Raw genomic sequence first — 11,279 nt, 5'->3', positions numbered from 1 at the left:
TAAGAATCACTCTTACTCTCCCAGTTTTTTAAGACAGCTCAAGAGGTCTCTCAAGAGGTTAGGAGCTTCCAGTAGGGCTTGTAATGGCACTGTGGAGACAGAGACATGCACAAATCTTTCAGAAGAGGAAGAATGTTTCTGAATTACTTGACGAGGCGCAGTTAATAAGACAGGGTCAGCACTGTTGCCAGTAAGTTACTGTAATTCAGATTTACAGTACTATAACTGTTTTTTCACTTTTACAGTAACATATGTTACTGTAATTATGTAATTCAGAATACAGTACTGTTGCTGTTAAAAACTACAGTTACACTACTGTAATCCAATTATTTTTTATATTAATTATATATAAATATATAATTTATTTATTCATTCATGCATTATTTTTTAAACCTACACAAGTACTAATGATTTAACCCAGACAGACACATCCAGCGTCAACCGCTTATTCTGCGTACAGGGTCGTGGGGGGGCTGGAGCCCCACCTGACTTTGGGCGAAAGGCGGGGTACACCCTGGGCAGGTCACCAGTCCATCACAGGGCCACACATAGACAGACAACCACTCACACCCACATGGACAATTTAAGGTCACCAATTCACCTAGCCTGCATGTGTTTGAAGGGTGGGAGGAAGCCGGAGCACCTGGAGAGAACCCACGCGGACACAGGGAGAACATGCAAACTCCACACAGGAAGGCCCAGGAAACCGGGGTTTGAACCCACGACCTTCTGTGAGGCAACAGTGCTAACCACTGCACCACCACACCGCCCCCAGACAGACACAGTAATTAGAAAATCTGCAGACTGGAAGGCTTTTTTACAAATAATCATTAACCACATTAACATAGGAAATAACAGTAACAATAGATACTGTGCTTTTTTGGTACAAAATACTAAACATTGTCTGAATATGAGTGAAATATCCATGTCAAATGACTAACTCTTTAAGTATATATAAAAATAAATATTCTCGGGGCTGTACCAATCATGTAACTTAATATGAACCACAAGCTTTCACCACTGCACATTTGGTTATCTAAACCGACCTGCAATCCGCTCCTTTTCTGGCAAGAAGTCTGTTGTTCACAGCTTGTTCAGGGATGGAAGGCTCCCCTGTAGCTAAAGAAATTTTGGTCTATAAATTAAGCTCTTACACTGATAGAGTTGATAAAATATATCAATATCACATCTTGCAAAATGATCATACAGTGGAATCAGCTTTCCTCTAAAACTCTAAAATCAATAAAAACGAAATGTTGTAGCCTTTGTGAAAGTAGAATTAATTGCAGGGCAGTTAGGTGTCCTAATAAACTGGCAACTGTACTGCAGGGCCGTGCAGAGACCTTTGGAAGGGCAGGTGCTCAAAGTATAAAAAGGGCACATGGAACAAGGATTTAAATAGGACTCTTCTCATACTATTGACATAGAAATATATCATTATGTATTCCTTGTTGACACGCATATACAGATGCTTCTGTATCGATACATCAGCAAATGCTGTGATGCAAAAAGAAACAGGGAATACCCAACTCTAGCTTTAAAACACTGTGGGATGACATAACTTACAGGGAACAGTTGCTGTTGAGGGGTTGCTATGGATGCGGCTGCTGCTGTTGTGTTGTTGCTGATACTACTGGAGGTGATCTGTGACTACAGATATTAAAACAACTATAGGATATATTTTAGCTGATTAAACAATTATGTGTTAATTATGTACCATAAAAAGATTGTTGAGTGTTTGGGACTAGGGTGGCCGTGGCAGGGGAAAGAGTGAGACAAACAAATCTATAGACAGAGGTGTGTGTGTCTGTGTTGCTTGCTTGTGTTTCTACAGTACGCAAAATTATGATAATGATTTTATATATTGCATTGTGAATCTGAGATATATTTGGATTTTTATTGACTATATGTCTAATCATATATCTAAATAAATAAACTAGCCTTAATCTTTTATAATATTCCTGACATCAAAGTAAAGAATGAAGAAGAAACGGCCCTACTAGATTTCAGAAAAATGTATGAAATGTTTTTGAATCTGGTATCTTATTTCCTCTACCTGCAACTCTTAGTGTGCAGCTCTGTGAGCGTCTCCCTTGCAGTCAGCCTTGGCAGATGCTGCAGTATTAGAGCAGGTCAGTCACTGTGAGCCAGTCCCAAGCACTCAACAAACTTTACATCTTTTCATGGTCACATAATTGTTAAATCAGCATATATAACCTATGTTTGTTTTAACAATTCATACATTTTTCTCAAATCTTATAGGGTCCTTTCTTCTTCACTCTTTACTTTGATGTCAGGAATATTATTTTTTTTACATTGGTACTGACATTTTTACATGTACTTCCAGTTATTGAGTTTTTATTGTAGTTGAGCTGTTGTAAACACTACTGTTGCTGTCAAAATGTAAATATATTCAATACTGTTCTGAATTAAATGATGGCAGACAGGTGTGCTTGGGCATGACATCCATCTGCAAACTATTTAACCAGCCACACACTAGGCTCAAGAGTCTTCTGTTTGTCTCCTGTGTGCAGGTACAGAGTGATTTTGACTGTCTTCTTCCCTGGGAGTAGCTCTTGTTATGTGGGCCGGTGGTAGTGTCTGTATGGGATGGTTTATAAATTGATGTTGTTCGGTCTGCTGTTTGTCTCCTGTGTGCGGGTGTGCTGAGGCTGCTGACTCTTTGCAAGAGTGTGACCTCTGGGTCGTGGTCTGGGGAGCTGCCAGTGTAGAGCCACCGCTACTAAGTAGAGTTACCAGAGGCCCAAGCAGTGAGGCTATGACCGACCAGGCTGTGACCAACAGCAGACCCGTTCCTGTTGTGTTTGGCTTCGCCCACGCAGGAAGACGAAGTTGAGCACACCCAGCCACGACGAACTGCATTTCCGTTTAACTAACAGTTTCCCCCATTTGAACTCTCTTTTTATCTATCTTAGCCTCAGTCTTGTTTTAACCCTTTGCATATCTATTTTATACAAATAAATTTGGAGGTTATATTTTGTACAGCGTGTTTATTTTATACACTGGTCAATTGGGAACTAATTTAGGGGTGTTACATCATCAATTGGGTCATTTTATTTACTGCGAAATTATTAGGGGTCCAAGCCCGAGCCCAAACTTGGCAAGAATAATCTCTGGACCAAGCTGATGAAAGTTTGTAGAGGAAATTTTGATCCGACAAAAACTGTCACAATTATATGCTAGCAAATGTTTGTGAAAACACTACTAACAGCAAATGATGTCACATCTTCGCTTAGGAATGGCCGATCGACACCAAATTTGGGACGTTTGTAGAGGGAATTTTTATCCGACAAAAAATGTCCCCATTACAAGCTAACAATTTTTTTGCGAAAAACGCTAAAAACATGAAATATAACATATCTCTGGCTTGGAAATGCCGATCAACACAAAACTTGAGGACCTTATGTGGCATGCCCCCCTGAGGGGCTGTGCAAAATTTGGTACAGTTAGCCCCTAGTTGGCGCTACTGAAAAAAAAAAATCCCATTGACTTACATGCATTTTATATATATATATTATATATTAATTTGGGTCAATTCTTCCCCATGGGCCTCTGATGACACCTGAAAAATTTGGTTCAATTCGGATTCTAGGTGGCGCTATAATCGAAGCTGAAAGACCGTGGAAAATCCCATTGAAATGAATAGGATTTCCAACCATGCCACATTTAACCTAGGTTTGGAATGCGGCACGACAGCGGGGCGCCCAGGCCGACTCGCGCGCCCTCCGCGGGGCCATGGGAGGCGGCTTGTGCCAGGAGGCTTGGACACTGCTTGCAACTGCTTGCAGTTCTAGTTATAAATTGATTTAACTGATGGTTTGATCAGGCAGGCCTTCACAAAAAGGGCCTTTACAACTTTTAAAATAAATAAAATGAAGGAAACTTTGCGTTAGAAAAAAGGGCACTCACATAGGTCTCCGGAGGCCAAGCAAAGGTCAGGGCACAAGAGACTGCAGAGGCACATTAAAATATAAAACAGTATATCAAGCAAAACATCTTTCTTACTTTAACGTTGTACTTTTGCAATCTGAAATAAGCAGTCAACAATGATCAGTCACAAGCACAGGCGAATAATTTTATGGCTTGTATAGGTCTATGTGCGGCCCCCCAAGAACCAGAACCAATTGCTTCCAGCGCCCTTTTCTTCACATTTATCTCATTCTCACAACAGGGATCAATGGAGATTGACTCCCTTCTGCAGCCAGCCTCACGTGGCCACTCGATGAATTGCAGGATTTGTAACTGCCAGGTGTCTTCACACATGAGAACTGAAAGGTTGCCGCTTGGCTTGAGGACACCGAACCCGACTATCGGTCAGCAATAGCAGTCCGGTCACACAGGCGGAAACATGCAGTCCACTGCGGTGCTCTTTTTTTTAACTGCGGGCTGTGTCTGTGGAAAAGCTGCAGCTGAAAGGGAACTTGTATATGTGACTGTGGTGAGTAATACTAATATTTGTGATAACGGTTCGTGAGCTGTGTTGAGTTGAACTGTGTTTCCGATCCGCGTCGTCGTATCTCTTTGGTGTGGATCGACGGCTGCGGAAACGACGCTGAAGTTGGCCTCTGATTCGCCTCAAAGGAAAGTTAACTTACATGGCATATGGACACAGAAAAAAGGGAGATGAGGGAAGGATATAAAGACTGAAGGGAGAAACAGTAGCAAAAGACAAGTAAACTGGGAAGTCACTGAGAACTGAAGGGAAAAATACTAGAAAAGAAGGACAAGGGAAGTCGAAAGTGAAAGTCAATGAAAGAATTAAGGAAAGTACAATAGATAGATATACAGAATGTAAGAGGTACAGAGAGTAAGACGAAATGAAATTGAGACAGACATGGAGGTTTTAGTAGTAGCTAAAGTGCTCCAATAAGGATCATGTTTGCAGGCAGGTATGTGAAGTCAGGGGACTGGCAAAGGTAGGAATACTTTGAGGTTAACTGGTGGGCACGAGAAGAAGAGTGGGGTCTGAAATGATGGCAACTTTCCCTGAAGTTCCCCTTAACTTTTCACTTAACTGCCAAATCGAAAGCTGCGAATCAAGATTCATTGTGTTTCCCAAGTTCCTCATAATAGCTTTTGTACAAGCTTTTAATAGTATTTTAACTAAATATCCGTTGTTTTCTATTAAAGTTTTTATCAGAAAATGTAATGATAAAGTCAGGACCCCTTACTGTCTTCAGATATCCATGTAATTGCTTACTTTTTACATTTGGGGTTAATGATGAAATGAACCAGATTTCTCTGGAATAATTCCCCCCAGAATTGGTGGGGGTGCTGCATCGTCAGCATGTTTTTGCTGTCTGAATTCTCTTTCATATATTTAGTTGAGTGTTAATGTAGCTCCAAATATACTTCAACATCAAATAGTATAGACAGCGATTCTGCTGATATCCAACTACCTACTAATCTCATTATCACTAAATTACAGCACAATCCTTCTTAAGCAATGCTGGGGTTTTTAAAACAGCTTGGGTTAATAGAAAATAATGATAAATGTCACATTTTCTTGTGCCAAAGTTGAAGTTTTTTGCTGTAGTTGCTCTTCTGTTTCCCCTCCAGCTGTTTCGGCATGGTGACAGGTCACCGGTCAAACCAGTTCCCACAGACCCACACCAAGAGAGCGACTGGCCTCAAGGCTTCGGGCAGCTATCACAGGTATAATGAATATGTTTTAACTGGAATGACTGCAAACATCAGCACGCACAGTACTTGTCATGGAAACTTTTTATTCTTCCCAGCCCTTTTTTGCCTGATATAGCTGGAAAACGGTTGCAATAGGTGCATCGTTTTACGCAGCGTCTCGACGTCTTGTATATGTTTTTTTAGGAGGGGATGAGGCAGCACTTTGAGCTGGGCCAGTATCTGCGGAAGCGATACAAAGGATTCCTTAATGACACCTATAAAAGACAAGAGGTAGGTGAACTCACCTCATCCTCTTTTAGATCACATGACACCTCACCAGAAGCCTCATATGCATGTTAACGTTTAGAAGAGAGGGCCCCTTGCCGTGTTGGTGTTATACAGGGTTCCCACTGCTGCTGCAATTCCTGGATCATGATGCTTGATGAAAGTTTGAGAGGTGTCTTTCAGGAGGTGTTTTCCTGTATTTTTGCTGTTTATTATCCAACACTTTAACTTGTACATTAACAGACTAACCCGATGACAGTCTGCGATGACCATGCTACAGTGTGTGAATACATTCGACCCCTCACTTGCAACCCCTTTGTCCTCAGATCTTAGTTCGCAGTACAGACGTCGATCGCACCCTGATGAGTGCTGAGGCCAACCTCGCAGGTCTCTGCTCTACCGCCTACACAGTAATTCTTCTTTTTACAGTATTTTAATTCTTCTTAACAGTCTGCCTTATTCATCCTTCACCTAGGTCTCTACCCCCCCACTGATCAGCAGGTCTTCCATCCAAACTTGAAGTGGCAGCCCATACCTGTACACACTGTGTCACAAAGTGAAGAGAGGGTATGTAGATAATGTAAATAGTTCTGTCAGTTCCCCTTGCTATATCGCCGCAGCTTGTCTAAACTTTCGGTCCCTCATTTTTTTTAGCTTCTCTCTTTTCCTCTTGGAAACTGTCCTCGCTACAAACAGCTGAAGACTGAAACTGAACACACACCGGAATTTATTAATATCACCACTAAATACAAGGTACAGTCTGCTTTTCTTTTTTCTCCATTTAATCATATACATTATATAGTAGGGGTGGGAATCTCTAGGCACCTCACAATTCGATTACGATTGAGAGGTCTGCGATGCGATTATAAAACGATTATTGATGCATCAAGATGCATCTTTATTACTATGTGATATCTGGATAATATATAGGATTTAATTTGCGCATTAAAATCTAAAAGAAACGTCTCCTCGTTAGCTTAAAAGGACTAGCAAAATGCCACTCGTGTCTTTAGTCTTGCTTCCTTAATTTATTTTATTAACCACAGCTCCTTATGGTCCTTCTAGCCAATAGCTCCCAGTGTGATATATTCTAGTCTTATGTCTTAAAATTATTATGACATATTTACTTTAGGTATATGGAGCTTACTGTGTTCCTCTCCTCCAGGATATTATAGAGCTGGTGAGGAATAAAACAGGACGGAATGACATCAATGTGACATCAGCCTGGGAAGTGTACGACACCTTCTTCTGTGAGGTGAGAACAGAAACACACACACAGTCACCACCAGCATAAGCAAGACGTTCAGAGCAGAAGTGAAACCTATGCTTTGTATCAATATTTGTTTTGACTGAGGCAGGAAATGTTCAAATAATCTCCTGTTTTACTTTCACAAAAAAGGCACAATGTGAGCACAGGCCAGCGGGTGAGTGGGGAGGGGGGACAGTCGTGCTCGGGCCTAGTGTGAGCACGCCCTTAGTGTACAGCACAAGGATCAGTATCTATAATTTAGCATTTTCCAGAAACACACAACATAGTGTGACATTGTGTTTACTTTGTGTGAATTCAGTCGCGGCACAACATGTCTGCTCCTCCCTGGGTGACTCCTGATGTTATGGAGAAGCTCAGAGAGCTGAATGACTTTGGATTGCAGGTAAACAAAAAATTTATTAATTAATTAAAAGATTTTGGTGTCTCATGGTCCACATTTTAATTTGGAGTTTTGTAGTGGATTTGAATTATTGTAATGATCATGTTTGATGGCCAATTTTCACAGTTCCTATTCGGGTTCTACAAACAACAAGAAAAGAGCCGTCTGCAGGGAGGTATGTGCTGCTTTACTGCAGGGACATGCCAAACTAGATTTGTGCGTGCACATCAATCTGTCTGTAGAGCTCAGTGTAACATCAGTATAATTTTATTGACCCGTGTGTTTTGTTGTTGATGTTTATTTGCTTTTTATATAAAATGTCAAACAGTCAAAGCAACTGCTGTATAATCATGATTATTACTGTTCACCCTGAGGATCAGTGTAGTAATATTCTATATTTTTCTTATTGTCAACAAAAGTGGGTCACAAATATATAGTTTCATTAAGGAAAAGGGCTAAATTAGTTCTGGGCACTGTAGTTTTATCAAAGGTTTCTTAAACAGAAAGATATAAAAGTGTTTGTTTAGGGACTATTTTCAGCAGCGTATTAATCCACATTTGGTCTTCTTGTGAGCATTTTCAGAACAGGATGGACAGTGTGTGAGTCAAAATAAATGTGTTTTGTGACAACCTGCACCTCTCAGGTTGCACCACCCGTGAAAACCGCCATTTCACACTTGCTCGGCAGTTAGACCTCCAATTTGCTCAGAGATGGCGCCAACACGGAGCCTGCTGAGGAGCAGTTTAATAGAAAGGCCATGTAATCCCTTCCGCCTTTCAAATACCGGCAGTAGAGGATCATTGATTTACGGACTGAATTTAATTTGCTACATTAAATGAACTGAATGGAATTGCTTCTTGAACTGCATTGAACTGAACCCGGAGAGGACATTTGAGTTGCGTTTATTATTTGCTTATGTGAAACATTTAATTACAACCTCCCTTTGTTGCATTTTAAATCAGGCTTGTGGATTTACTGTACACTGGTTATTTGCATTCAATGTGAGGGTCCTTATCATAAATTTGTATCCTTAGTGACATTTGGTGATTTCAAACTTAAATTTGTACATATCATAAAATATCTTTTATGTCGGGAGAGAAACCTGACTGGCACCCCAAAAAAGCCCGTAAGTTGGTTTCATAGTTTTAATGTTGACAGTAGGAAAATGAGATATATATAAATATATATACACACACACACACACACACACAAAAACACACACACAGGATTAAATGGGGAAATAAAAGCTGCTGACTGTCTTTTAGGTGTTCTGTTGGGTGAAATAGTGACGAATCTTACCAAGATGGCCGTCCCAGACCCAAAATCGAGTCTGAAAATGATGATGCTGTCAGCGGTGAGTTAGTTAACGACACTAACGCTATATTACTTTAAATAACTGTTTTTTTACCTAGTCAAGCTAGCTGTTTCCAGCTAGTGTGCAAAGCCAAGCCAACAGTCGCCTGGCTGTAGCTTCTCCTCTAAACTCTCAAGGAGGCAAGTATAGTAGAACTATTTCTTTGTCTGACTTTCCACAGCATGACACCGCTGTAGTCGCTCTTCAGGCCAGCTTGAATGTGTTCAATGAAAAACAGCCGCCATATGCCTCCTGTCAAATACTTGAGTTGTACAGGCATGACAATGGGTAAAATACACACAAACACACTTAAACATACAGTAATACTGACACACATAGGCTCCATGTGATATTGAGAAGCTGATACCAGAAAGAAAGAAAATATACTAAGTGGAATAAATGGACGAGACTTTTACTTTGAAACACAACCAGATTCAACTGTGTCAAAAATACAAGGGTGAAGGAGCCAGTTGATTTAAATGAGCTTTTATGATTCTTTAAGGCTCCTAATAATTTGAGACACTAACCAGTACTTTTATCCTTATTTTCCATGAGGACTTTTTGTTGGTTTAAAGTACTAAAAGTGGATCTTAAACATGTTTAAATGTTTAATCAAACATGTTTAAATGTTGTCCATTCAGCTCTTTTTCGGTGTCAATGTTTTACCGAAACGACACCACAGTGGAGCCCTACCCTCAGCAGTTACCAGGCTGCTCCCTTGACTGCCCCCTACACGAGTTTGTGAGAATTACAAACCACTCTATCTCAGAGGACTGGAACAAAGAGTGTAATGGGCCCTCAAGAGGGAGAAATGAAGGTGAACTTCTCTCACAGTAAAAACTGCTCAAATAAAAGAAATAAGGTGAGCACCACTGATCCATTTTATCCATTCTTCCTTCCTCTCCTCTGTCCATCTTCTTTTGTCTTCAGACGTGATCATCAGTCTGTTGCTGTCCGACTGTGTGCTCCTCCTCCTCGTCGCCCTCCTCCTCGGCATTATTTGTTGGCAGGCAAAGCAAAACAGCAGCCGGGAATATGTTATGTAAGAATATCATTCATAGTGTTTTATATATATCATTCTGTGTCTTTTATATATTCATCTGGAAACATTAAGAATGTAATCTGTATTCTAAACTCATTGTGAACTCTGACTAAACTTCATGTTTTGATACATTTGGTTAGTTTTGGTTTCAATTATGCGAGTGCACTTAAAGAACTTTACATGGCAGACTTGTGTCCTGTCTTCATCATCTCTGTGGGTCTGCGTCTCCCTATTGACATTGATTGGTTTGTAAACAGTTCCGTGGGTAGCTTTGACAAATAAATGAGACATTAACAGATGCATATCGTTGCCACTACATTGTTATTATACCTTATTATATATATTACTACCTTAGATGGAAAGCTACATTAGGAGCCTTACACCCAGTACCAGAGCCTGATGTTTTTGAAGTGTGCCTTGTTTGCTGCTCTCTGTAAGTCTAGGTTAAACACATAAGAATGTGTGCACATCCAAACCAACCTGTGTGTAAGTGATGAAGCAAAGAATGACCTGCGCACTGAGTAATTATAAATCCATCTAGGTGGTGTAATTTATTGTGACGTTACTGTAAAATGTAAGAGCTGATTGCACCTGTGGTAAATAAGGGCATCTAAACCTTCTCAGAGGACGCAGTAAATGACACCTCCTACTTGGCTTCAACATTATTCAGTGTGCAGATAATTATTTTTTTCTCAAAATAGAGTGTAACTTCTCAGTGAATGTCACATTTGTCTCTCTAATAAATGTCCAAATAAAACCAGTATAGAGCATCAGCTTTTCTTTATTTTACTTTCTACTAACATGCAAAATGTTAACCTATAAACACCATTTTAATATTTTCATTTGCAGCTGTTAACTATAGTATATTAACTTTAGATCACACTATTTCCAATTAACAAAGGAAACTGATGATGAATGAAGAATGTGATTTAAATTTTTACAATATTTTGTCTGATCCATTTTATAACAAAAATTATCCTTAATACACAAGCAACAAAGCTGTGGAGCTGGACGGTGCTTTATCTGAATGGGTTCTGCAATCAGCTCCTCTGGTACCTGAAAGACAAGATGGGTACAGAGTTACTGACAGTATACAGTTTTTTATAAGGGACCAAAAATGAATTTAAGAATAAATAAATAAATATAAGCAAAAATAAATAATTAAATACATAAATAAATTAAAATCAAATATATTTCTGTAATGAAAAAGGTTATTTCGGTATTTATTCTGTATTTATTAATGCATTTCTACATGGATTTATTTCTGTATTTCCATATTTCTACATTTATTTATGCCTGCGCCTG

The 11,279-nt window shown here is 39.8% G+C and overlaps 1 protein-coding gene across 2 annotated transcripts; it reads left to right on the top strand.

Annotated features, from left to right (window-relative positions):
* The first annotated feature begins 4,267 nt into the window (after positions 1 to 4,267).
* On the top strand, positions 4,268 to 10,747 carry LOC119901749 (lysosomal acid phosphatase-like). 2 transcript variants are annotated; one of them, XM_038717399.1, is made up of 13 exons: positions 4,269 to 4,459; positions 5,581 to 5,676; positions 5,848 to 5,934; positions 6,255 to 6,315; positions 6,404 to 6,495; positions 6,583 to 6,681; positions 7,094 to 7,183; positions 7,497 to 7,580; positions 7,704 to 7,752; positions 8,844 to 8,932; positions 9,114 to 9,220; positions 9,574 to 9,749; positions 9,863 to 10,747. In XM_038717399.1, the coding sequence occupies exons 1-13, from the start codon at positions 4,370 to 4,372 to the stop codon at positions 9,976 to 9,978; spliced, it is 1,236 nt and encodes a 411-aa protein (XP_038573327.1). In that variant the 5' UTR covers positions 4,269 to 4,369; the 3' UTR covers positions 9,979 to 10,747. The 2 variants fall into 2 exon arrangements, 1 of the variants encoding a protein (XP_038573327.1); XR_005444244.1 differs by lacking the exon at positions 9,114 to 9,220 and having other exon boundaries at positions 4,268 to 4,459.
* Positions 10,748 to 11,279: the final 532 nt, after the last annotated feature.

This window comes from Micropterus salmoides, unplaced genomic scaffold, assembly GCF_014851395.1.
Source record: "Micropterus salmoides isolate LMB-PRFRI ecotype aquatic unplaced genomic scaffold, ASM1485139v1 Ms_hic_scaffold_1, whole genome shotgun sequence".
In the NCBI taxonomy this organism is placed as follows: domain Eukaryota; kingdom Metazoa; phylum Chordata; class Actinopteri; order Centrarchiformes; family Centrarchidae; genus Micropterus; species Micropterus salmoides.
Note: the sequence above shows the minus strand (reverse complement) of the source record. Positions and strands in the feature narration are given on the sequence as shown.